Source organism: Gobius niger (assembly GCF_951799975.1).
Source record: "Gobius niger genome assembly, chromosome: 12".
NCBI classification, from domain to species: domain Eukaryota; kingdom Metazoa; phylum Chordata; class Actinopteri; order Gobiiformes; family Gobiidae; genus Gobius; species Gobius niger.
The window spans coordinates 34,749,522-34,777,261 of record NC_136863.1 but is presented as its reverse complement, the minus strand read 5'-3'; the positions used below and the strand labels follow the sequence as shown (position 1 = coordinate 34,777,261).

At 44.0% G+C, this 27,740-nt stretch overlaps 1 protein-coding gene across 3 annotated transcripts; it reads right to left on the bottom strand.

The window, feature by feature from the left end:
• sin3aa (SIN3 transcription regulator family member Aa) lies at nt 1-27,740 on the bottom strand. Of its 3 annotated transcripts, none has more exons than XM_079567386.1 (21): nt 27,681-27,740; nt 23,340-23,562; nt 22,375-22,557; nt 22,008-22,114; nt 19,971-20,268; nt 17,777-18,025; nt 17,523-17,675; nt 13,850-14,005; nt 13,617-13,706; nt 13,384-13,502; nt 13,093-13,303; nt 12,562-12,678; nt 11,747-11,985; nt 11,491-11,674; nt 9,460-10,033; nt 4,098-4,267; nt 3,857-4,030; nt 3,677-3,769; nt 2,254-2,348; nt 1,985-2,177; nt 1-507 (listed from the first exon to the last, which is right to left on the bottom strand). In XM_079567386.1, exons 2-21 carry the CDS (start codon nt 23,529-23,531, stop codon nt 262-264), a joined length of 3,843 nt encoding a protein of 1,280 aa, XP_079423512.1. In that variant the 5' UTR covers nt 23,532-23,562; nt 27,681-27,740; the 3' UTR covers nt 1-261. The 3 variants fall into 3 exon arrangements, with proteins under 3 accessions (XP_079423512.1, XP_079423510.1, XP_079423511.1); XM_079567384.1 differs by lacking the exon at nt 27,681-27,740 and adding an exon at nt 25,673-25,879 and having other exon boundaries at nt 21,999-22,114; XM_079567385.1 differs by lacking the exon at nt 27,681-27,740 and adding an exon at nt 25,673-25,879 and having other exon boundaries at nt 13,617-13,703; nt 21,999-22,114.

The following is a 27,740-nucleotide window of genomic DNA, read 5'->3' as shown; positions in this document are numbered from 1 at the left end:
TTTCTTCCTGCACGTCATGCTCCAAGTGCTGACTGGTTTGTGAGCTCAGAGAAGTGGACGTTTTCGGGACCCTTCCTAAGTTTTGGCACCGTGAAGGCCCTCGTGAGTGAGATGGGCCCAGCTAAAAACGCTGGTAAAAATCCTATAATCCCGCCGCCACCGAAGCGCAACGGACACGGCGGCGAGCTTATACCCGCCGTGCTCGCCTTAAAAACGCCAATGACGCCCTCTGCTCGAGCGAACCAGGTGTCAGTCCGGGGGCTATGGGGTCTTGCTGGGCGCGGCGGTGCTGCTGCTGCTGTACTTGACTCTGTACTTGTTGATGTTTCTGAAGTGGAGGATTTCGGGCTGTCGGCTGGTGGTGCAGGGCAGGAAGTTGTCGCGGCCCTCTCCCATCAGCCACTTGTTTGTTTCCGTGCTCATGTCCCGGGACACGTGCTCCTTCGCCCACGAGTCCACCCGGGCCTGGAAGCGCGTGTGCAGCCGCGTGCTCACCCTCTCGTGGGACTGGAGGGGCAGAAGCGAACGTTAGAGTCAAACCATTTAGTGTTCGGAGTGTTGTCAGAGAAAAGCCCCCCTGTCACGACTCGTCACATGACCAGAGGGGGGCGACTACAAAGCTCATTTACCTCTGAGGAACTGTACTTTACTGGGGCAGTGTTTTGTTGAGAGCTTACTTTTACTGCACTACATTTGAAAGATGAATATATAATACTTCCTGCTCCACGACAGTTCAATAAAGGCTCCAAAGTAAAAGGTAAATGTGTTCATTTTAATGCACACGCTACGAACAGTGAATAACTGTGCTGATGTTCTATGGAGTAATTCACTGTAATGTCTCTATATCCCAAACCAGGCCGCCATCTTGTACACGCACGCGATGATATTTTCACATATATCAGACTGTATGACAGCACAGGCCACGCCCTCAGTCACAGGCCACGCCCTCAGTCACAGGCCACGCCCTCAGGCACTAAACATATTGGATCATTAAACAATCAAGCAACAAAAATCATGGACAAAAAAACAATCCGTTCCATCACTGCAACGTTCTCGAGAAGCATAAACTGCTGAGCTTTGAAAACTTTGGCAAGTTGTGTTTTCTCAAACTAATATTCAAATGTGTCAATAATCTTCAGTTCATTTATACAGAGACAGAACAGTAATAGAGTCACCAGAGGCTCCGTCAGTCACAGCTGTACCATTCCAGACCGGGAAACTGCCACTTCCTTCTCTGATCCAAAGCTGCTGAACTCACGACCCAGAGAACTTAAAACCACATCTGAGTTAAAACGTTCACTTCTAGGGTTAAGTCCTGGCTAAAAACAAACCAAAGCTGTGCCCGTGTGTAAACAGCACTGAGTCTGAGTGAATGTAGGTGTGAGCTACACAGTGTGTGTGAGTGTGACTGACACAGTTTATACAAATGTTGTATTTATGTATTTTATTATAGTAAACTGTGTAGAAAGGCCCAACCAGGGACATGAGCTGAGAACTAGCACCAGCTACAAGCTCTTCATGCATCGCATCAGCTGCAAATATCACTGTAACTGTGTTGATTGTATCGTCCCTGATAAATAAATAAATACATTTATTTTTACCTTTACTTAACCAGAAAAGTCCCATTGCGTTTCAGAATCTCTAACCAGTGTGTTAACCACTGTGCCACAACGTGATCATTTGGGTGTGTTAGTGGATTGGCCTACAACAGTCAAACCCCCCAATAGTTAGTGTAGTTAGTCGTATCCACAGTACAACAGTCAAACCCCCCAATAGTTAGTGTAGTTAGTAGTTCAAACCCCCCAATAGTTAGTGTAGTTAGTAGTTCAAACCCCCCAATAGTTAGTGTAGTTAGTGTAGTTAGTAGTTCAAACCCCCCAATAGTTAGTGTAGTTAGTAGTTCAAACCCCCCAATAGTTAGTGTAGTTAGTGTAGTTAGTGTAGTTAGTAGTCTCCGCAGCTGTACTTGGTAAAGCGTTCGTACCTGGTGCGCTCGCAGCAGCGCCGTGCGTCGGTACATGTAGTCCTCCGACTTGAACACGTAAACCATTTTGTACGAGTTGAGTTTGAACATGCACTCCATCTTCTCCTTCTCCAGAGACTTCTTCCCCCCCTCGCTCGCCTCTTTGTCCAGCTGCTCTCGGCCTCTCTGGTACTTCCGGATCCGCCGCAGGTTCCTGAGGACGGCGAGGAGAGCGAGGTTATACATCCTCCTCCCACATTTACACATCGAACACGTGTGTGAGGTCTGACCTGGGCAGGAACACGGGTTTCTGTGCGAGGTGCTCCCTCAGCTCCGGAGTCGTGGAGTCAGGGTTCAAGTACCGGCCCACATAATCAGACCAACGCTGGAAACAAAACAAGATTCTTCATGAATGAGGTGCTAATCTGAAACACATCTTCATCACTATCTCACACTTTGTTGGTTGGAAAACACAACACTGATCTAAAACAACTGAAACAAAACATCCAGTAGGTTCACTTCCTGATTATTCCACACAATCTCACTGTTCCCCCTCTCCTCTGGCTCCCCTTTGCTGTTTCACTAGAGATAAAAAACGCTATATTTAAAGGAACAGGCCACCGTTTTTACATACTGAGATATGCTCTTACCTAACCTTAGTCGAGTTAATATATCCCCGTCTGGTCTTTGTCCGTGCGCTCACACATACGCAGCCTCTCCCACATGTCACATAGCTCCAAAAAAGCTCACGATAGAAGCTACCAAGCTCTTCCACGTGTTCCCTATTTAAATAAAGTTACGTGAAGTGTTTTCATGCGAAGTATATTTACACAGAAATGTAACATGTGGATTTTATAAGCAGATAAAAAGGGGAACTATATTGTGAGGCGTAATGATACAGGAGCAGTAACTCCTAAAGACTTCCCCGCTCACTTCCGTCAGTAGAAGCTGCGTGACTTGTAGAGCAGCAGAGAACAGTTGAAGAAACGTGGATAACTTGTGAACGATGCCTTTTACGTGCATCGTGCCGGGCTGTGATAACAAGCAGAAAGTATATAGTGTAGTAATGTTTCACAGATTTAACTCACCCCGGACGACGACACAGGACTCAGGAGCTCCACCATGAGGTAGGAATGCGCAGCACTTTCCAAAATATATTTTCTGCTTGTCGTAAAAGGCTCTGTACAAGTCACGCAGCTTCTACTGACGGAAGTGAGCGGGAAGTCTTTAGGAGTTACTGCTCCTGTATCATTACGCCTCACAATATAGTTCCCCTTTTTATCTGCTTATAAAATCCACATGTTACATTTCTGTGTAAATATACTTCGCATGAAAACACTTCACGTAACTTTATGTAAATAGGGAACACGTGGAAGAGCTTGGTAGTTTCTATCGTGAGCTTTTTTGGAGCTATGTGACATGTGGGAGAGGCTGCGTATGTGTGAGCGCACGGACAAAGACCAGACGGGGATATATTAACTCGACTAAGGTTAGGTAAGAACATATCTCAGTTTATAAAAACGGTGGCCTATTCCTTTAACACTAACCTGCATGACTTCTTACTGCTTTTACTTCACAATGAAAGGATTAAGCTCAGCGAGAGATGAGACAATGATTTCCTGGGTACTGGGAGCTCCGCGCATGTTTTCAATGAGAGAACAACTTTGTGGGATTGCTCGTCATCCCGCTCTCCAGCAAAAGCGTTTCTCTCACCTCTGCCTCCATGGGCTCGTCCGACGTCTCCTCCTCTGTGTCGAGCAGCTCCACCGTGAGCTGCACCTGCCCTCTGTTCCTCAAAAACATCACCTACAACGAAGAAAAGAAGAATGTACTCGTCTTTTACATCCCCGTGTGCAGGTAATGCGACGAGGCTGGAGTCCAAACGCCCCGTACCTTGAAGCAGTTCTCGTCGGACATGACCTGCTCGGCCTTCCTCTGGTACAGGGACTCCGCCGAGCTCCGGGACGCCTGGGTGGACAGGGCTCCTCCCGTGGCCCCGCTCGAACTCTCCGACAGGTACAAGTCCGTCACCTGGACGCAGATCTCGTCGCTGACTATGTGCTGCAGCTGCAAAAGACCACACAGTTACAGGTCCTGCCCACTCTGGGATGGAGCTGAAGACTGCTCCACTCACCTGCCGTACGATGCTCTGGATGAGCTTGTCCATGGTGAAGGCGGTGTAGGCGTGGATGGTGAACATTTCCCTCAGAGAGTCCTCGTACTGAGACGCCTCCATGTTCCCGTCCAGAAGGTTCCGGACCATCTCCAGGAAGGCCGAGTAGTAATCCTCCACCTCGATGTCCACTGCAGGGGCGGAAGAACGTGTGAATACCAAGTCCAAAACATTTATTTGATTTCACTTTTTATTGTTGGTCCCCTCCCAGAAGAAAAAAGATAGACCAGGCTGCACGATGCTGCTGTTATAAAGCTATGGCAAGGGTTTTCTCCTGGTAGTAATAAAAGGATAAACTTCGAGATCGAGAGGTAAAGCATTTCTTGGACACATGAAACCTCAGAAGGAGCATCGAGGAGCTTCACGTGAGCTGCTGCTGCTGCTGCTAAGAACAGGCAGCTGAGAAGTTTCAAAGATTACCCAAAGCAGCGCGAGTGGCTCTAAACACTTCCCCAGGTATGGTTTTAATGAGAGAACAACTCAACTGCTTAACCTGATCCCTTAAGCGCATTTTTTCAGTTCAGCTTTACCCAAATCTAAAAGCTTCTCGACTGAAGGACAACAGTGTAAGGTTTCATTTGAAAGCTAAGACCTACAAAAGGTGATTTAACTTTTTCTCACATTGTCGGCGCATTTTTAAGCGTTTTTTGTCGTAGGGTTGTGCAATTAATCGATATTCGATTACGATTATTACACTAGACGATCACAAAAATAGCATAATCAAGAACAAATGATTATGAAGGATGCCCTCCCGCTCGTCCTGTGCGGTTTGTGTGACGCGTCTGATCAGCTGAAACACCAGCGCAGCCTGACAGAACCGTAAATAATATCATACTAATATGTTTTATACCTAACTCTAAGATAACACCACTGTTCAGAGCTCACCTTGTACTGAAATGAGAACAGCTGTTCAGAAGCCTCGATCCTTTACTCAGTACTGGTTTTGTTTAGTAGAAAAGTCTAAAACTCTTCTTCAGGAGCAGATCAGCGGAGCTCAAAGCAAACTCTTATTACTTCAGCTGCTGAGATGATTGTTTCTGTTCCCTTCGCATTTCACGAGCTAAAGGCTCAGGCTTTGGTCTGACATAAAAACATTAGCGCTGAGTGATGATGTCATCAGGCCGCGCGGCTCTGTTGGACAGGTGTGAGGGCTGGCCAGCAGGGGGCAGGTGTCCCTATAGGATTAGTTTAGAAACGTGAGCATATTAAAAAAAATGCTCTTATTGTCCAAAGAAAATGTAGTCCATAGTTGTTTTTTAAAATAATAAAAATGAATAAATAAAATATTTTCTTTAAGGCGACAAATAATCGTTTGAATAATCGTGATTTCAATTATTACTAAAATAATCGTGATTATCATTTTTTCTACAATCGAGCAGCCCTATTTTGTCGCGTTTTCGTCTCTTTTTTGTCATGTATTTGTCATGTTTTCGTAGCATTTTCATCCCCATTTTTATCCCTTTTTTGTCACATTTCTGTTGCTTTTCTGGCAGTTTTTTGTCACTCTTTGTGGCATTTTTGCTGTGCTTCCTCCTCATTTTCATCGCTATTTTGACGCGTTGATGCTTTTTTTTAAGCTTTTAGATTTGGGTAAAGCCAAACTGGAGAAAATGCGCTTGGTTCAGGTGGGGGTTAGGAGGGTAAAATCAATCTACCTTCTCCTTTTGACGGTAAATGTGACTGAAGTTAGCGCAGATGAAGATGGAAAGTCCTGCTTCTTGAGTCACACAGATAAGTAACTGTTTACTTTGCACAGTGATGTCAGCGATACATCATTTGCCTTTTTGTAAGCAACGTTTTGCATAAATTCCCAAACCCTCCTGACTGTAAGCTGGCTCTTCTCCGTCTGCACCTCCTAGACTTTGTTTTGTCAGAGTTGGATGAATACATGTTGCTTTACTATGTCAGATTAGAAGCCAGGTCGGCCTATTCTAGTATAAGTCTGTGATTCCTGTTACTAGTCTGTGATTCCTGTTACTGGTCTGTGATTCCTGTTACTAGTCTGTGATTCCTGTTACTAGTCTGTGATTCCTGTTACTAGTCTGTGATTCCTGTTACTAGTCTGTGATTCCTGTTACTGGTCTGTGATTCCTGTTACTGGTCAGTGATTCCTGTTACTAGTCTGTGATTCCTGTTACTAGTCTGTGATTCCTGTTACTAGTCTGTGATTCCTGTTACTAGTCTGTGATTCCTGTTACTAGTCTGTGATTCCTGTTACTTGTCCGTGATTACTGTCTGTGATTCCTGTTACTAGTCTGTGATTCCTGTTACTGGTCTGTGATTCCTGTTACTGGTCAGTGATTCCTGTTACTAGTCTGTGATTCCTGTTACTAGTCTGTGATTCCTGTTACTAGTCTGTGATTCCTGTTACTAGTCTGTGATTCCTGTTACTAGTCTGTGATTCCTGTTACTAGTCTGTGATTCCTGTTACTAGTCTGTGATTCCTGTTACTAGTCTGTGATTACTGTCTGTGATTCCTGTTACTAGTCTGTGATTCCTGTTACTGGTCAGTGATTCCTGTTACTAGTCTGTGATTCCTGTTACTAGTCTGTGATTCCTGTTACTAGTCTGTGATTCCTGTTACTAGTCTGTGATTCCTGTTACTAGTCTGTGATTCCTGTTACTTGTCCGTGATTACTGTCTGTGATTCCTGTTACTAGTCTGTGATTCCTGTTACTGGTCTGTGATTCCTGTTACTGGTCAGTGATTCCTGTTACTAGTCTGTGATTCCTGTTACTGGTCTGTGATTCCTGTTACTGGTCTGTGATTCCTGTTACTAGTCTGTGATTCCTGTTACTGGTCTGTGATTCCTGTTACTGGTCTGTGATTCCTGTTACTGGTCTGTGATTCCTGTTACTGGTCTGTGATTCCTGTTACTGGTCTGTGATTCCTGTTACTGGTCAGTGATTCCTGTTACTGGTCTGTGATTCCTGTTACTAGTCTGTGATTCCTGTTACTAGTCTGTGATTCCTGTTACTAGTCTGTGATTCCTGTTACTGGTCTGTGATTCCTGTTACTGGTCAGTGATTCCTGTTACTGGTCTGTGATTCCTGTTACTGGTCTGTGATTCCTGTTACTAGTCTGTGATTCCTGTTACTAGTCTGTGATTCCTGTTACTAGTCTGTGATTCCTGTTACTGGTCTGTGATTCCTGTTACTGGTCAGTGATTCCTGTTACTAGTCTGTGATTCCTGTTACTGGTCTGTGATTCCTGTTACTGGTCTGTGATTCCTGTTACTGGTCTGTGATTCCTGTTACTAGTCTGTGATTCCTGTTACTAGTCTGTGATTCCTGTTACTGGTCTGTGATTCCTGTTACTAGTCTGTGATTCCTGTTACTAGTCTGTGATTCCTGTTACTAGTCTGTGATTCCTGTTACTGGTCTGTGATTCCCGTTACTGGTCTGTGATTCCTGTTACTAGTCTGTGATTCCTGTTACTAGTCTGTGATTCCTGTTACTGTCTGTGATTCCTGTTACTAGTCTGTGATTCCTGTTACTGGTCTGTGATTCCTGTTACTGGTCTGTGATTCCTGTTACTGGTCTGTGATTCCTGTTACTAGTCTGTGATTCCTGTTACTAGTCTGTGATTCCTGTTACTGGTCTGTGATTACGGTTACTAGTCTGTGATTCCTGTTACTGGTCTGTGATTCCTGTTACTAGTCTGTGATTCCTGTTACTGGTCTGTGATTCCTGTTACTAGTCTGTGATTCCTGTTACTGGTCTGTGATTCCTGTTACTGGTCTGTGATTCCTGTTACTGGTCTGTGATTCCTGTTACTGGTCTGTGATTCCTGTTACTGGTCTGTGATTCCTGTTACTGGTCTGTGATTCCTGTTACTAGTCTGTGATTCCTGTTACTAGTCTGTGATTACTGTTACTAGTCTGTGATTCCTGTTACTGGTCTGTGATTCCTGTTACTGGTCTGTGATTCCTGTTACTGGTCTGTGATTCCTGTTACTAGTCTGTGATTCCTGTTACTAGTCTGTGATTCCTGTTACTGTCTGTGATTCCTGTTACTGGTCAGTGATTCCTGTTACTAGTCTGTGATTCCTGTTACTGGTCTGTGATTCCTGTTACTAGTCTGTGATTACTGTTACTAGTCTGTGATTACTGTCTGTGATTCCTGTTACTGGTCTGTGATTACTGTTACTAGTCTGTGATTCCTGTTACTGGTCTGTGATTACTGTTACTAGTCTGTGATTCCTGTTACTAGTCTGTGATTCCTGTTACTAGTCTGTGATTACTGTCTGTGATTCCTGTTACTAGTCTGTGATTCCTGTTACTGGTCTGTGATTCCTGTTAATAGTCTGTGATTACTGTTACTAGTCTGTGATTCCTGTTACTAGTCTGTGATTCCTGTTACTAGTCTGTGATTCCTGTTACTAGTCTGTGATTCCTGTTACTAGTCTGTGATTACTGTTACTAGTCTGTGATTACTGTTACTAGTCTGTGATTCCTGTTACTAGTCTGTGATTCCTGTTACTGGTCTGTGATTCCTGTTACTAGTCTGTGATTCCTGTTACTAGTCTGTGATTACTGTTACTAGTCTGTGATTCCTGTTACTAGTCTGTGATTCCTGTTACTGGTCTGTGATTCCTGTTACTAGTCTGTGATTCCTGTTACTAGTCTGTGATTACTGTCTGTGATTCCTGTTACTGGTCTGTGATTCCTGTTACTGGTCTGTGATTCCCGTTACTGGTCTGTGATTCCTGTTACTAGTCTGTGATTCCTGTTACTGGTCTGTGATTCCCGTTACTGGTCTGTGATTCCTGTTACTAGTCTGTGATTCCTGTTACTAGTCTGTGATTACTGTTACTAGTCTGTGATTCCTGTTACTAGTCTGTGATTCCTGTTACTGGTCTGTGATTCCTGTTACTAGTCTGTGATTCCTGTTACTAGTCTGTGATTACTGTCTGTGATTCCTGTTACTGGTCTGTGATTCCTGTTACTGGTCTGTGATTCCCGTTACTGGTCTGTGATTCCTGTTACTAGTCTGTGATTCCTGTTACTGGTCTGTGATTCCCGTTACTGGTCTGTGATTACTGTTACTAGTCTGTGATTCCTGTTACTAGTCTGTGATTCCTGTTACTGTCTGTGATTCCTGTTACTGGTCTGTGATTCCTGTTACTGGTCTGTGATTCCTGTTACTGGTCTGTGATTCCTGTCTGTGATTCCTGTTACTAGTCCGTGATTCCTGTTACTGGTCTGTGATTACGGTTACTAGTCTGTGATTCCTGTTACTGGTCTGTGATTCCTGTTACTGGTCTGTGATTCCTGTTACTAGTCTGTGATTACTAGTCTGTGATTCCTGTTACTGGTACTCACTGGGCTCCTTCAGCCGGAGTTGGACGGCCGGGTTGTCGTTCTTCTCCTTCTTCAGGCCGAGCATCTCCCTCTCCCAGTCCCTCTCCCGGACCTCCTCCTCGATCTGCCGCTCTGCCTGGCCGTACAGCCTCAGCAGCCGCGAGCACAGCGTCTGGTGCAGGCGCAGGAAGATGTACCAGTTGTTGTTGACGTAGCAGAGGTTGTATCCGTCGTCGCAGCCCTTCAGCTTCAGCGCCGCCGTGTTGCTGAACAGCAGCTTGGACTTGGAGGGGCTGCCGCTGCCCGTCACGCCGTTTGGCTTTTTGGCCCCGTCCTCCAGCTCCATCTCCTCCTCCTCCTCCTCCTCCTCCACGTCGGAGAGCTCCCCCCGCTGGGCGAACAGCAGGTCGGGGATGAAGTGGTAGATGACCTGCTTGATCTTGTACTTGTCCTCCTTGTTGATGCTGGTTTGGCGTTTGACGTGGTGGATGATTAAAGAGGCGGCGTCCTCCAGGATCTGGGGGTCTTCGTAGGACAGGGTCAGGTGGGGGCCCGTGGGGGGAGAGGCGTTCTCCTCGGAGGCCTGCTCCTGCCGCTGAACAGACAAATCACAATAGCTTTATACAATGAAAAGGAAAGAGCTGTGCATAAAAACACGTGGCTGTTATTGTTCCACTCTAAAGACTAAGTGTAATTGTAATGATAAGAGTTATGTGTTTGCAGAGCCTCGATTTAAGCTGCTCTGAATCCGTGAGCTATTGTTTAGTAATACAACATGGTACTGCATGGGTTAATTAGAGTGGATACTCACCAGTACCAGAAAACAAGCTGTGGTGTAGTTTCTATGCTTCACACAAACGTTGCTTTCATATATCTACGGTACACAAGTTTGCAGGTTTATTGAGTCCCATAGAAATGGATTCTATACAACCTCCCCACAAAGGTGATGTTAGTTGTGTTCAGAGTTCATTTTCTAGACTAAACTAACTATTTACAGCTTGATAATTTTAGTAGTTATACTAAGTCATATTTTTGGCTGACGAAAGTTTGACTAAAACTAAATAAAAATGTGTTGATGAGACTAAAACTATGACTAAAATGTTGTAATGTTGTAATGTAAAATATGATTTTATAGAAATGAAATGAAGAGACTAAAATCATCCAAACTTCCAATGAAAGAGCCTAATTTAAATTCACTTCTCATGAACAAAGCACAGAGCTGTTCTTTTGGGAGAACAAACATGACGCAGAAGGAGCTTCATTAAATATGATTATAGGAAATATTATAATAAATCCTCCATCCATCCATTTTCTTTCTCTTTATCCGGGGCCGGGTCGCGGGGGCAGCAGTCCCAGCAGAGGTGCCCAAACTTCCCGATCCACACACACCTCCTCCAGCTGTTCTGACCCCGAGGCCACACCTCCTCCAGCTGTTCTGACCCCGAGGCGACACCAGGCCAGCTCGGAGACATAGTCCCACCACCGTGTCCTGGGTCCACGAGGCCTTGTCCCACTAGGACATGCCTGGAACACCTCCCGCGGGAGGCGACCAATCGCAAATCCTAGTCGACTAAAATTGCAGGGAATTATTTAACTAAATCTCGACTAAAATTAAATTATAACATGTCAAAACTAACACCGGTTCAGACTCATTCAACATGCCCACCACATTTCTAACATCCCAGTTACTCACAGGGGTTTGCTCGTTCTTGAGTGAGAAACAGGCTTTATAATGAGCATAGAACAAAACCTAAATTCCACTAACAGGACTCACAGGTTTTTTTTCAAGTTATGTAATCTATTCTTTTACGAACCTGTGGCCTTCTCGGGTGTGGGGAGCTTCCACTTATCAAGTATTATTCCACTAATAGGAAAAACATCTGGTATTTTTAATGTAACACGCCTAAATGTGAGGGCCAGGACAGTCCCAACTAAACACAAGACAGCTTCGTCCATCAGTCTTTGGGGAAGCTAAAGCCCCCACTTCTCAGCCCTCCCTCTGCTGCCCCCTAGTGAGCACATATACGTGTTGGTAACATGAGCTGGACAAACCTCGTCGTAGATGCTCTCGATCTCGTTGAGCAGGGACTTGGAGCGCAGCACTTTGGTGTCGTTCTGTTTGAAGTTAATGCCTTGGTGGTCCAGAGACTTGAGGTAATACTTCTCGTTCTGCTCCCGCCAGATCTTGTTAAAGCCCCTCTGTGCTTCCCGCCACTCCTCCTCCTTCGTCTTTAACCTGAAAGAGGTCCTACATTGTAATGAATCCTTTCTGTAATGTTGATGTCATGAGCCAAAGAGTAAAGCGCACCTCTTCAGCACGATGGGGACGGACGCGGCGGGGCTTTTCTTCAGCCCGTCGATGATGTCCGGCGCCTTGTCCCCGTATATCCTCTGAATGGCTTTGCGGTGGATGACCTCAGACGTCCCGCCCAGAGTGTTGTCCAGTCTGAACTTGGCCTGCTCCTCTGCCGACATGCGGGACAGCTTCCTCTGCACCGTCTCCAAAACCCGGATGGTCGCGAGGTTCGTCTCCAGCACCACGTCCAGCTGAGGGAAAGACAACATCAGGGATTTAAAGGCTGTGGGGGTTTTTCAGATTCGTGTTTAGAGAAAGTTGTTCTGAAGCCTATGTGTCTTTAAGTACAAGCTTTAGCGCTGTGGAAATGTGTAATGCACCACCAGCTCATGACGTCGTACTAAACTGTGCTACAAATCGTCTTTTAGTGACTGCCCATTAGCCTCAACAGGCAATACATTTGGAGGAAAACAACAGGTGATTATTACCACAATGTTGTTAGACAGAAGATGAATCACTCAGTTCATTTAAAAGTTGTCCGAGTGATATCGAAGGCTGGGTGAATGCACTTTGGTATAAACTTTAAATGGTTCTTCAATTGTTCTGTTTGGAACATTTGACCATCAGATGCTGACGTTTTGGGAGATCGCTTCTGATGATAACTTTTAAAATGGAATTATACTGTAGTTTTTAGTACCTCCTTTCAACAGATACAGAAGCATTTACACTGGACAGACGACTGACACACATGTTTGTAGAGCTCTAAGCTACAGGCTGTTGATCTCCTCTCTAAACCACCACCGGTCACAGTCAAAATGAAAACTAACCTCAAAGCGCTCGTCCTCACATCGGTAAATGTGCTCCTCGTACTGCGTTTTCTTGGAAGTGACAAACGTTGAGTCTTCGGACCAAGACGGGAAGGACACCCAGGTATCATTCAGCACCTGCACACACGGCCAGAGCATCCATGGGTTATTTCAACTCTACTTACCAGGGTGAACACCAAGAACACACTGTTACTGCTGATCTGGAATGTCACAGAACCCATTCATTTGACTTCTGTTTGTTCTACTATGGGTGTTACACGGTGATAGTAAAGTGATAGCCTGTAAGTTTTAATGTTTTCCCTCCCTTTGCTGATCTTAGTCACCAATCAGAATCCCCCGGGCTATCACGTGGACCAATGAGACGAGCTGTGAACCAGCCTGTCAGTCAGGAGAGAAGGGAGGGAGCTTTATCATTTACTGTAAAGGGGTCTGCGTCTAACAATAAATAAAGAACCAGAACCAGTCAGATGAATGGATTTCTGATTATATTAAGTGTAATAAAATGTGGGGGCTCCTGGATCATGGCCGTACCTCTTTACAGAGCGGCGTGCGGCCCGTGCACTTGGGCTGCTGGTAACTTTTGGGAAGGGCTCTGTAACTGGAGCCAAGTCTTTTACAGGAAGCATAATCTATCTCCATGGCGATGCCCTCCGTGGCGCGCTCCTTTGGGTACGTCTCAATATGGGACATTTCCCTGTACCCCAGGAAGTTCTTGAACCAGTTGAACAACTCCGGAAATTTTCTGTTGAGAGGGAAAGAAACAAAATATGTTAAAAAAAAAACTGCAAAAGTATTACTTAAACAAGAACGTTGAAGTCTTACCCTAAAAATGGCAGCACTAGTTGCACCAGTTCGGCTCTGGAGATCACCTCTTGATTAAAAATGACCAAACAGCGCAGGAAATTGTCGTAGGCCTCCGCACTCCGCAAGGCTTTCCGCACCTGAGGCAAAGAGCAGAAATAAATATTCATATTCAGCAACTTCCTTTGTACAATGTAGAAAGAACATCCATTTTGTCTTTGCACGCAGACTTCCCAGAGCTACATTTGCTTTACCTTCTCAAAGAACAGCGACTCGGTGCCCACTCCATGTTTGCTTGCGTCTGCGATCGGCGTTTCTTTCAATGACAATAATTTAGGCTTCTTCTGTAGCATTTACCCAGACACCGAAAGAGAATACAAAAGGTACAATGATCAAAAAACTGTACATTAGCTCCTGAACCTCGGACTTTGTGCTAAATGTGCCGCCCTGCATGTACGACTAAAAACCCTGGAATTAGGGGCCGCACCTTGATTGGAGGAGTGGCCCCTGGAGTGGGGTGCCGGCGGATCTGGCAGCCATTTTGACTGGGTCTTTGCTTGTTGTTGAGTTGCAGCTTCTTGGCAGTGCCTCCGTGGTCATTACGCACTGAATCAGCCTTTTCAGCAGTGGTCTTGCTCAACAGCTGTAAAGAGACCACATGTATTAGACAAACACGACGGTGGAGGAAACAGTAAAGGTGATTTATTTGTGCAGTAAGGTTTATGGGTGGACAGTCTTCTACATATGGCTCGTTTCCACCAGCCCTACCCTTCTCTACTCTACTTGGTTTGGTCCTTCTCTACTTGGCCTGGTTGTGTTTCCACTATTCTGTAGAATCTGATACTGTATCCATGGTTACCAGGGTGTATCCATGGATATGGCTTTGCTTTTGACTGTGTCCATTGGAAACAGTACCTGCTTGGCCTGGTTAGTACCAGGGCCAAGCAGGTACTAAAAAAAGTACCAGTTAACTGTAAAGTGGGCTGGTGGAAACATTTCAAATGCAGGCAAAGTAGAGCAGGGTAGGGTAGAGTAGAGTAGGTGGAACCGAGCCAATATTGTATAAACAGCACAAGGCAGGCGTAATAAAGTGTATTAATGTCTGTGGTGAAATAGTAAATCAGACTGTGTTTCACTGTGGAAAGAACAAGAAAAAGTGCAAATACATTTAGAGATAATTTTGCTCTTTGGGCGCTAAATTATTAGGTTATGGCGAACACAATCTGCAAACATTTGGGTAAATATGGCATTAAGAGGAAACTACATTCATTTTCTTTCTCTCAGTTGACTCGTGCTATAAGATAGTTTTAAAGTGACATTCGTGGAGATCGACACACCAGCAATTGCCTTGGTAACTAGGGCTGTGCAATTAATCGAAATTCGATTACGATTTCGATTACAACAGTAAACGATTACAAAATTAGCATAATCACAAAAAATCGATTATAATTTTTTTTTCCCGATTTTATTTGATTTAAAAAAAAAAAATCTAATTTTTTTTCAAATTTTTAATTTGGGGATTTTTGTCCTTTTTTTGATGGATTTTTGTCATTTTTTTGCTGGATTTTTGCAATTTTTGTCTTTTTTTTGCTGGATTTTTGTCACTTTTTTGCTGGATTTTTGTCACTTTTTTGCTGGATTTTTGTCACTTTTTTGATGTTTTTTGTCACTTTTTTGATGTTTTTTGTCACTTTTTTTGCTGGATTTTTGTCACTTTTTTTGCTGGATTTTTGTCACTTTTTTGCTGGATTTTTGTCACTTTTTTGCTGGATTTTTGTCACTTTTTGCTGGATTTTTGTCACTTTTTGCTGGATTTTTGTCACTTTTTTGCTGGATTTTTGTCACTTTTTTGCTGGATTTTTGTCACTTTTTTGATGTTTTTTGTCACTTTTTTGATGTTTTTTGTCACTTTTTTTGCTGGATTTTTGTCACTTTTTTTGCTGGATTTTTGTCACTTTTTTGCTGGATTTTTGTCACTTTTTTGATGTTTTTTGTCACTTTTTTTGCTGGATTTTTGTCACTTTTTTGCTGGATTTTTGTCACTTTTTGCTGGATTTTTGTCACTTTTTTGCTGGATTTTTGTCACTTTTTTGCTGGATTTTTGTCACTTTTTTGATGTTTTTTGTCACTTTTTTGATGTTTTTTGTCACTTTTTTTGCTGGATTTTTGTCACTTTTTTGATGTTTTTTGTCACTTTTTTTGCTGGATTTTTGTCACTTTTTTGCTGGATTTTTGTCACTTTTTGATGGATTTTTGTCACTTTTTTGATGTTTTTTTGTCACTTTTTTTGCTGGATTTTTGTCACTTTTTTGATGGATTTTTTTAAAGGCAACAAAAAATCGTTTGAATAATCGTGATTTCAATTATGACAAAAATAATCGTGATTATTATTTTTTCAATAATCGAGCAGCCCTATTGGTAACGCTCGCACAGTTTCACTTTGGTTTTCACCGCTGCTGCATGCCGTTCTTTTGGGACTCTTCCTTTGACATTGTTGTTTAATTTATTTTTTCTTTATCCTTTATTTGTCCCTTGAGGCTCAATGTCTCAATTGCAAGAGAGACAAAAAATGGATACAAATTCGTCTCTGCCGCTGCCTTCATGTGCAGTGTGGGGAGGATTTAACGCTGGACGCAGGATTCTTCAGCCTTTACAGAGACTGCGCACAGTTTGACAGCGGTTTACTGTGGGTTAAAAAATTATTTTATAACCGCGGTAATTGTAAAAGTCATCTTGACATCCCAACAGGTTCCCATCGTGAGCTTTGTTTTCATGGATTCTCATCAAAGTTGCTGAGTGTCTGCTCACAGTTCTGGGGCTATAGATCAAGTGACATCACACCCTTCTGAAAAGCCTAAAGACCACTCTTATCATGTGACTTTTGGTAATCAGCTGTTTGGAACGGTGCCAATTGACTCAGGGCAATTTCCGGTTTCGATCCCGCACGCCAGAACACAAGCAGCGTCTCGTAAGTTCATGTCATTAGTTCAACTTCCTCTATGCCAAACAATGAAAAGACAGAACTCATTTACTCGCTCAACTGAAAGAACATTATGTTGGGGTGATTTGTCCCCTAAACTTTACGCTATTGCTGGATTAGCCGACTTGTTAAATCAAACATATTTCTCATTATTAAAGTGCTTATCGGGCGATTTATCCTTTAAAATCTACAGTTTATCTGCTCACGCTGCAACAAGTGGAAACCTGGCTCTGAAAAGACTGGTTCTTTGTCGTAAACATGCTGCTTAGCTTCCTCTCGTTTTTATTGTTGTCACCGAATGAAGTCAGAGTGGACATGTGTCTCGTTAGCGTAAGAGTGGTCCCTCAAATGTGTGTGTTTAATTATATTCTTGTAATGCAGTAAGTGATCTTACTGAGAGCCGAATGTGACATGTGAATTTCCAATAAAGGATTATCTTATTTTATTTTAAGAACCTGCTCTTTCTCTACTATAGAGTTGTTTTGGTCCCTGCCCTCCATCTGAGATTATGACATAATCTGAGTCTGGAACATGAACGAAACCTGTTGTGGTTACAGTGTGCCGCCCAGTGTTAATGTTGACAACATATTTTAATTTAGTTTTAGTCTTTTGAGGAAAATGTAATTCGATTTTAGTCTAGTTTTAGTCAAAAAAATATCTTAAATTTTAGTCTAGTTTTAGTCGACTAAATTTAAGACTAATTTAGTGGACTTTGCATTGATAATATTCATTATAATCATGTTTAATGTTGTTCCTCTGCTTCATGGAGCTGCTCCACATGAACAAAGCTCAGAGCTGATCCTTTAAACATGATCTGAGGCTCTTTCAGACGCTCAATACAAGTTTGGATGATTTTAGTCTCTCCTTTTCATTTTTATTTAGTCTGATTTTAGTCGACTAAAATATCTGGACATTTTAGTCACAGTTTTAGTCTCATGAGGAACTTTTAATTTAGTTTTAGTCCAATTTTAGTCACAAAAATATCACTTTGACTAAAATTAGGACTAAATATTTTAGTCGACGAGTTCCCTCCAACTGGTCAATGAAAACTATCTATTAGTTACTAAATTATCCCCCTGTTTTGACTTTCTACATGAGGCTAATGAGGACCAGAGGTTGGAGACCCCCGATGTCAGAATATAACCATGTATAAGTTCACACAGGTGAATGCCGCACTTACCACTGAGCTGTTGGCGTCCGGGAGGAACTGTCCGAACTCCGACAGCAGGTCCTCCTGGTTCTTGAAGAGCCGGGCCACTTGTGCGTACACTTCCTGCTCCGTCAGGGCCGGGGTGTAGTTCCCTCCGGCCTCCTTCGCATTACGCTGCTCCTTCTGTGCAGGAAGAGCGAGAGGTTCAGTCACAGTATTTTCATGTGTTCAGAAGGATGTATCTGCTGCTGCACCAGGTGTGGAGCTTCTGCGGGGCCTCTGACCTGGTACGTGTGCAGGATCTCCAGGAAGGCTTTGTAGATGTCGGGCTGACCCTGGAAGCGGTTCTTGATCTTGTTGACGTAGTTGATGGCGTGGTTGAACTCCACGGGCTGGTTGTTCTGCAGCGGCGGGCCGGTGGGGGTCCCGCTCAGGGGAGGGTGCAGCTGCATGGGCGGAGAGCGAGGAGAGCTGTACGCCGGGATGGACGGATTGCTCTGACTGCTGGGAGTCATCACCTGCGCCTGGAGAGGCTGTGAGGAAGAGGTACAAAAGAGTGAAGTATTTGTGTCATTCATTACGGTTCCACAGATTATTCTACTTGTTCAAGCTGGAGAAATGTACCGTCACCAAAAAACACTTGATAAGTTGGGACCGTGTAAGAACGCCTCTTTTTGAGGATTGGACGGGTGCTTGGAGCGGCTTCGTTTGGCTGCGGGGGGAATGAATCGCAGTGAGCCAGCAGATGGTTTACTCAATGGCATGCTAACAAATGGATGGTACCGTAACTTAGGGCTGCTCGATTATTGAAAAAATAATAATCACGGTTATTTTTGTGATAATTTAAATCACGATTATTTGTTGCCTTTAAAAAAAAGTCTATCTTTATTTTATTTATTTATTACTCAATCAAAACACTATGATGATATTTTATGTTTTCCGGACAGTCATAAAAGTACAAATGATTTCGATTTTGAAGTACCCCTTGATTAAAGAGAGGTCCCTGTTTCACACCTGCCCCCTGCTGGCCAGCCCAGGGCAAGTCTGCTTTGCAAAAAAAATAAAATTGAAAAAATAAATAAATAACATTTGGAAAAAAACAACAACAAAAAAATTGTAATTGATTTTTTGCGATTATGCTAATTTTGTAATCGTTTACTGTTGTAATCGAAATCATAATCGAATTTCGATTAATTGCACAGCCCTACCGTAACTAATACAGTTTAACCTCATACCCCGCACCTGAACAGTTTGGCTTTACCCAAATCTAAAAGCTTCATGACTGGAGAGCAACAGTGTAAAACTGACAAAACTGATGGTAACTTTTATGTGACGTTGTCAGCGCGTTCAGGCCACGTTTTAGTCGATTCTTTGTCATGATTTTGTTGTTTTTCTTGCTTTTTTTGTGCCTTTGTCACGTTTTCGTCACTCGTGTGTCGCATTTTCAGCTTCGCTATTTTGATTCCTTTTTTTTAAGCTTTTAGATTTAAAGCTAAACTGGAGAAAATGTTCAGGCGGGGGCTAAGAGGTAAAGAACTATTCAGGGGGTCTTATAAAAGGTTTATGGCAGAGGTAGGCAACGTCAGGCCCGGGGGCCAAATCCGGCCCTCCAGCACAGAACCTCTGGCCCTCAATATGATTTTGAGAAATATTATTTTGCAAATAGGGGATCAAATACCTGCTCTAAAAATGTGAGAAACAGTGTCAGTATTTTTTAAATGTCCTTGCAAACATCCCACTTGGTCATATATAATGTAAAACAGTGATTCTCAACTGGTGGGTCGGGACTTTTTTCAATATTTTCCAGCTGAAACTTGAAACACACTGGAGTCTGTTTAAATTAATACTATTGGGTTGTTTTGATCATAATTTCAGTCTTAAAAGCAAATCTACGGCATGTTCAATAAAAACATGTGGTAAATACAATATTTTATACGATATAAGACAAATGACAGTTTTATTTGGGTCGCAGCTCGTCATTAAGGTAATGACGGGTCTCGAAGCCGGTCCACTTTAGAACCACTGATGTGAAACATTGCCATTTGCAGAAAATGGTTCTTTACTTTAGGCTACACTGGTGAGGTTCGGCCCCTGGAGTTTTGGCAATGATGAAAATCGTCCCGCCGTGACACAAACTTGCCTTCCCCCGGACTATGGGCTCATGGGGGACACTTCGAGATTCTGTCTGATATGATATGTAATACACAGAAGAAGGGCAGAATCGCACAAACCTGTGTAAATGACTGTAACAAGTGAATTTCTCCTTTGTGAGATCAATAAAGGTTCATCTTATCTTATCTTAAATACCACAGGCATGTTTTTAGCCTAAATGAAGATGTGGGGCAGTTTTATTCATTTATTTACTCTCAAAAGAATCTAATATTATTTTACTTTTCATGAATGTTGCATTTGCCTTTTGAAAGGAAACAAATGCCTTTCTTTAGTGAAAATGGTGTTGTTGACTTGCTGCATCCTCACCTTGCTCATCTTGGCAGGGGGGGCCTGGCTGAGGACGGGTGCAGCTGCAGCGGTGGTCACGGCGGGCGGATGTGGGGCGGGGTGCGGTGGGGGCGCTCCGGTGATGGGGATGTTTTGGACAGAGATCCCGTGCGGCGTGATGTGATGGATCTGCCCCGGGGTGGTCACATTAACCAGGTCGTTGGTCTGGACTTCAATCTTGTAGCCGGGCGGCAGGAAAGTGTTGAAGCCCATGATGAGGTCGGGGTGACCCTTAAACAGCTGGGACACTCTGCTGATGACCCCCGGGGTGTCAATACTGAGGCAACACAAACAATGACTGGGTTTAGTGGAGTGGGTTTGAACCAATGTTATATCACTTACAACATGCAGCTGGAAAAATGTGATACACTATTTATTTATTTATATTTATTTATTTATATTTATTTATTTATATTTGTTGTTGCTTGTCGTCCATATTTAAATGCAATGTTCGCAAAACGACCGCATTTACATGTTTTTCTGACGGTCATGGGGCTTTGTCATCGACAGGTCCAATCCAATCCTTTCCCAAATACCTTTTCAAATATTGTCAACTGGACAGGGTTGATGGGGATTGTAGTCAGACTGGTTAACCTCTGACCCCCACCTTAACCAAATGTATTTTCTCCAGCTCAGCTTTACCTAAATCTAGTTTTAGCTATGTTTTCATAGTTTTGTGTCGTGACTTCATTGGCTTTTCGTTGGTTTCTCCCCGTTGCTTTTTACGTCTTGGTTTCACCACAGTTTTGTTGCTCTGTTGTTGCTACTTTTTATTTTATTTTATTTTATTTTATTTATTTGACAGGGACACGTACAGGAGCTTTAATCAGCAGATGAAAAGATGTTTTGTACCAGACTTTAGCTCTAGGAGCTCATTTCCATCTGCAGTCCCCGAGACAGACAATTACAAAACATTACAAAAAGCATCAAAAATACAGTTCATAATATTTACAGACAGTATTTACATTTTATATACATTTTTTTTTTTAAAGTACATTTTATTAAAGGGAAAACTAGTTCCTCTATTGTCTCTACCCGCCCCTGCCCTTCTCAGATGTCACATGTAGTTGCTGCTGTTGTTGTTTTCTTTAATGCTGACATGTTTGATTTCCCAGAACATGTTGTTTCACACTCAGGTAAAATCGTTTTAAGTCTTTTATAGTTTTAGTGCAGTTGGAAGTTTGTTCAGAGATAGTTTTAAAAGAAAATGCCGATTGTCCTGATGCTGTTTCTCGTTCTGGTCCATTGGCCTCTGACTGTCGACCTCGTTGATCAGACGTTAATCGGACAAACTTTTTTAGTGGTGGAGGAGCCACATTATTAACAATCTCTAATAGTAATTTTAGATTGGCTGATTTAACTATATATTCAAAATTGAGCATTTTATATTTGACAGTGATGATGCTGTGGTGATTTCCTCTAGAATCCTCAGTGCTTGTTTATAAAGAGATTCTAAAGGTTTCATTGTGGATTTGTTGCTTGTGACTCTGTGGCTTTTTTCGTCATGTTTTCGTTGCTCTTTTGCGTCACATTTTCATCCTCAATTTTGTTTTTATTTTGACACTTTTCTCAAGAAGGTTTTAGATTTGGGTGAAGCCAAACTGGAGAAAACGTGCTTGATTTTCGGTGGGGGTTTAGAGGTTAAACACACGAGCTAGAGATTAAGTAGGAAAGTTTAGTAAGAAGTAATGTTAACCTTAAATGTGTAAAAAGTCATGAGTCCAAAGTTTATAAACAAAATGCTTTTGACATTGATGACAGTGTTAAGATTGAAAAGTGCAGTAACACAAAATGGAACAACGCGTTTCTGTTACTGGAAAACAAAGCAGTGCGGGATAAAAACACAAGTATTGAAAGCATCGATACTTCGTACTTCAGCACAAAGTACTGCGATCCGAGACCAGTCTTACATTTTACTTCTAGAATGAGAAGCTTTAAAAAAGACAGAAGCAACTCAATCGGGCCGGTCCAGTCGACGATATTTGAAAAACAATGATTAAAATCTACCTTCTGTACCTTTGAGACTTGAACTCTTTCATTATGTCCAGAAAGTCATTGTAGACCTGAGGCTGGTTTCCAAACTGCAGTTTCACTTGGTCCAGGTAGGACAAAGCATCTTCCACCTTTAGGAGAAAAGAAATACAAACAAACAAAATATTAAAGATGAATCTTCACTAAATGTTACATCCAGTCTGTATTTGAGGAGATGGGTTATGTTTTTATTCCTTAAAGTTGCTCACTGCATTTCACATCATCAAAGTATCAAAACGTGAGCACAGACTAGAAACAAACTGGAAAAATTAACTCAACATGCATTTTTAATTTCACCCTTAAAACGTCACCATAATAAAGTCAACAGAAACGGTAGAAGTTAAGAGTTGACCTTGAGCCTCTGGAACTGCTGCTGGCCCTGCACCGAGGCCTGCGGGGGGGTGGGATGGCTGTGTCCAGACATCACCGCGGGACCGTGGGCCTGGACCGCAGGGCTGTGGTGGTGGGACCCGCCGTGCACCGCGGGACTCGGGGCGTGACTGTGCCCCCCACTGTTCTGAGCCACTGTGGGAACCTGGAAATCATGGAGTTTTCCCAGTTAGTTTTTGTCATAAGCGTTTGATCCTTTATTAAAGGAACAGGCCAGCGTTTTTCCACACTGAGATATGTTCTTACCTGAGCTGTGACGAGTTCTTTAGGACCTGTCTGATCTTCAGTCACGTAAACACAGCGCAGACGGCGTTAGCATTTAGCCTCTCCCTCTCTCCTCTATAGCTCCAAAACAGGTCAAGATAGAAGCTACCAAGCTCTTCCACGTTTTCCCTATTTAAATATGGTTACGTGAAGTGTTCCACTACAAAGTATAATTACACACAATTAAACAATGTGGATTTTCTAAGCGGATAAAAGGGGGAACTATATTGTAAGGCGTAATAATACCAGAAGTAAAATCCGCGCAGTAATCTTCACTTTACTGTGCAGATGCCAAACTACTCCTGGTATTATTACGCCTTACAGTATAGTTCCCCCTTTTATCCGCTTAGAAAATCCACATGGTTTAATTTTGTGTAATTATTAATAACCATATTTAAATAGGGAAAACGTGGAAGAGCTTGGTAGCTTCTATCTTGACCTGTTTTGGAGCTATAGAGGAGAGAGGGAGAGGCTAAATGCTAACGCCGTCTGCGCTGTGTTTACGTGACTGAAGATCAGACAGGTCCTAAAGAACTCGTCACAGCTCAGGTAAGAACATGTCTCAGTGTGGACAAACGGTGGCCTGTTCCTTTAAGTTTCCGTGGTGGTTTAGTTTTTTTCTCTAGATTACAGCATAATTGCCCGTGTTATTGTTCCGGTTACCTGGTACCCTTGAGGGACGGAGTACTGCACTCCGGTGGTGGGCTGCATGTTGTCGGACACAGCCTCATAAACAGCAGGAGCCGGTGGAGCGGGGGCCAGGACGCGATGCTGGAAGGCCTCGGCGTTCCCCGCAAGGCGCCTCTGCTGGGACGCAAAAACCGTTTCCTGATCCTGATCCAATCGCCTCTTCATTATGAACTCATACCTGTGAGAACTGTCAGACCTGCGGCAAACACACAAGAGGCAAGTACTTCATTAGTGACGGCTATTCTGTAACACAAGGCTTACGTTATTATTGTGTGTGTGTGTGTTAAAGGGCACTGGTGTAAAATGCATGAATGTGTTGTTTAAAAAGGTCTAACTTATTTAGGTTTATGAACCATATTAGTATAATCATATTTCATACTTCATCCCCACTGCTGTCAGACTGTGCAATAAGACTGTGAAGTAACATGTGCAATAATCTCTGTATCAGCTGCACTTTATTCACTCTGAGTGATCCTCTTGACGCCGACTGTAACAAGTGAATTTCTCCTCCTTTGTGAGATCAATAAAGGATTATCTTATTTACTTGTCTCTACTATGATTTCTTTTTATCCATTAATATGAGAAAAAGATGATCATTTTGTCATATTGCCCAGCTTTAACTTATAACAAGTTACTGTAAAAAGCTGTAAAGAGTCATCACAGTATTCAATTAAGACGACATGTCAACAATATAACATGATGTTGTATAGGGCTGCAACTAACGATTATTTTGGTAATCGATTAATCGACCGATTATTTTTACGATTAATCGCTTGGCTGTGAAAGGTGCATGGAAATTGTATTTTTTTCAATTTTTTTATCACATAAAGCTAAAGTGGCGCCGCTTGAGGACGTGCTGATGGAGTAAACTTAAAGTAAACGTTTGTAGGAGGCTCTTTGTTCTAATTCTGCTTCTGATTGGACGAGACAAAGACAGATATTTATGAAATTTACGATGTACAAAACACTGCAGACCCTCACTTTAAAAACAAAGTAGGTTTTCATCCAAATTACATCATTGTCATGTCTTTTTTGCTCAATTTTAGTCTGTGTTTGCTAGAAAACGATGAATCGATCACTGGAATAGTTGACAACTTTTTTAGTAATCGATTAGTTGTCGATTAATCGATTAGTTGTCGATTAATCGATTAGTTGTTTCAGCCCTAATGTTGTATATTTTCCATAAATACAAATGGGAAATACAATTTAGTTCTGGCCTGTATGCACATTGTTTCTAATAAAATGAAAATAGCATAAACATTTGGCAGTTTCACAGTCATGCACAAACATAAACACTGTAAACATTATGCTCTGTTTCAACGTCCGTTCAAACATCCGACAACACAAAACCCCAGTTAATACAGATATAGCACTAATATAGAGTGAAGTACAAGACAGATCAGTGAGAAACAACAATATTCCTTTAATCAGAGAGTGAGAGCAGCTGATGGGAGAGGGCTGAGCGGCGCGCGCGCAGCCAATGAAACCTATAGCAACGTTACGTCACCGCCTCAACAAACAGGTGCTCTGTGGGGCTCGCGCTGCCGTTCACAACTTCCTCACGACCCCAGCCGCCTCTGGGCCGCTAAATGCACGGCTTTACCGTGACGGACAAGGCAGTGGAGCTCTGAAAACACCACGGAGAACAACGTTACTCTCAGTCAACACGAAAAGCCCCACGTTAGCGCAGTGTGTAGCTCCTGACAGTGAGGCTCAGAACCGCCACAACCGTAACCCTAACGCAGCTGCTCGTGTGGAAAAGCACGTTCTGCCCTGTTTACGTGTGGCAGACGTGAGAGCAGCCACATATAACACACGTATCCGTCTTTAGCCGAGTGCTACTGGTGAACATTCCCACAGAGGCCTAGCACAAGCAGCGACCTCGCGCTCACGTAGCGATCCCCGCCCGCCATTTAGCGCGGCGGAGCTGGAGGAACACGGCACGTTCACCCCCGTCACTCTCACGCAGCCACTACAGAAACACGCACGTTTAGCGGACTCGTTCTAAACTCTGCGTTACTTCTGCATACGTGGACGTGTTTTAGAGCTGCGTGCGGACTGTTGTATTGTGAGCAGTAGTGGCAGCTAGGTGCTAGCTAATGTAAACAACAGCGATGTACACGGCTAGCATCGAAGCACATGCAGCTAAATGCTAGCGCTGCTGCTAAACAGGCGATCCGCAAACTGCACAGCGGACCCCCGTGTGCCGCTCTCAGATGCAGAGGCACCGACCCCCCCACACAGCAGTCACCGGGGACATATTCACCACAGATACAGACATTACTACACACATCCAGTGAACTCACCCCTCTCCTAAATGACAGAAAAGCGAAGTTTGTGAATAAAGCGTCGGTAATGATCCGTAATGCGGATGCCCTACAGGGCCGGCGCGAGCTCGGTTCAAAAGTTAAAGTAGATTTGGATGCATTAAAAGAGATTTGAAGCTGTGGGCTGTGGAGTAGATCTCCTTCGACAGAGGAAAACAATCTCCGTTCGATTTGCTGTGGGGGCGTGGACCCCGCTCAGACCACGCCCCTTCGAACACACGATTGGTCTGTTTAAGTTACAAAGCGGAGGCGTGGATGCTGATTGGACCTCGGAGCTGTCATTCAACCCGTAATCTTCCAGCGGCTACGCACACCCATTTGACTTGAAGCGCGACTGTTCTGAGTGTGTTCCTGTTTCCCTTCAGAGAGCGTTTATACAGACACGTACCGCGTCAGGACGGGCTTTTCTGTTCAACTACCACTCTCTTTACACCCGGTGGGACCTGTCGTTTCATATGCACGCGCGCAGCTCCAGGTTAGACCATGTTGATAGTGTAACGTGGGCATGTTACACGTTCTATGTTTAGATTTGTAGTTATTGCATTTACTAAATCTTTCACTAACTTCACGCTCGGATAGACGTGTTTTAATTAAAGAATCTCCCTGTAATTAATCAACACAATGCAGTTCAGTCATTTTATTTCCAAGAGTCTCCAAACAAAACACATTCTCTCATTATCGGTTTTGTTTAATCAATGCTGCTTAGAGCACAATGATAAAACAAACATAACATGCCACATTTCTACATCTCTCCATGTAGCACTTCCTGGTGTTGGGTGACACGTGACACATGAGCTACTTGCTGCTTTGCCCCGCCCATTTGATTACACAGCAGCCAATCATTTGACACAATCTTTATTACAAATCCAGAAAAGGTGGAACTTCCAAAATAAACCCTCGCCCACGACAGGCGGAGCTGCTGTAGCTGCTCCGTGAGCTGCAGCAGTGGCAGCCCGGGATTCCTCCTCAGCCACAGGCACAGGCTCCACAACAGCAGACACTGCCCTGCTGCGCGCCCTCGTCCCTCTGTGCAGAGACGTACACGCTCCTGTAGCTGCGCTCTCACTCTCACATAGAACACACGAGCAGCTTCTGAATAAAGCTCGAGACAGCGCAGTGCGGGGGGAAAGCCCGCCGCTCTGGAGGAGTGAGCACCGAGCGCTCTCTCCGGTCTCCCCTCCAGACAATGCACGGTTACCTCCGCACAGCCCACCGCCCTCAGCCCGCCGTCCCACCGCCCTCAGCCCGCCGTCCCACCGCCCTCAGCCCGCCGTCCCACCGCCCTCAGCCCGCCGTCATGTTGCAGTGGAGGAGCTGGACTGTGGGGGTGAGAGCGGATCCAGTTGCCCTTACCAAACAATGCCAAAGTCAAACGGGAACTGTGGGGACGCGGAGGCGAACCACCACGGAGCCCCGCACGGAGCCCCGCCAGTCTGCACGACCTCCAAACACACGCAAACACACGCAAACACACGTACCCGCGCGCGCACAGCTCTCATGCCCCTCTCAGCGCAGTCTTTGTTTACCCCCATTACGAGGAGTAAAATGTCTAACCTGTCCCTCACCACAACAACTGTCCCTCCCCCTCCCGACCCACAGCTACAGGCTCGGGCTCGGGCTCACACAAACACGGCTGCACAGCGGACATTCACACTTTAGAGCGCGGGATGCTGCACCATGTACCGCCTGGACCCGCGTCTACAGCCCGGGGACAGAGACCACATGAACCGCCGGGACCCGCGTTTACAGCCCGGGGACAGAGACCACATGAACCGCCTGGACCCGCGTCTACAGCCCGGGGACAGAGACCACACTGCCCCTTTACGCGTTCGAGCCGATCAGGTGGTGTTTACGACAGAAAAGCCTCTCTGGTTTCCTTTAAGGCTCCGGACAGCGCGCGCGCACAGCCTGGCACTGCGACATGACGCCGACCGCTTCAAACGGAACCACAGTGAGGAGATTCTAGAGTTTAAATAGTGTTACCTACCCAGGAAAAACACTCCTTACTCCGGGTTCGTGTTTGTAACAAAATAGTTGGAAACGCCCC

What these genes read in the sequence shown, in the direction of transcription:
- sin3aa (XM_079567384.1), bottom strand. Translation starts at nt 23,531, where the DNA reads ATGAAGAGGCGATTGGATCAGGATCAGGAAACGGTTTTTGCGTCCCAG. An exon ending in GGGCCACTCCTCCAATCAAG is followed by an intron (nt 13,707 to 13,849) that starts GTGCGGCCCCTA and finishes TAAATGCTACAG; the next exon opens with AAGAAGCCTAAATTATTGTC. An exon ending in TCCAGAGCATCGTACGGCAG is followed by an intron (nt 4,031 to 4,097) that starts GTGAGTGGAGCA and finishes GGTCTTTTGCAG; the next exon opens with CTGCAGCACATAGTCAGCGA.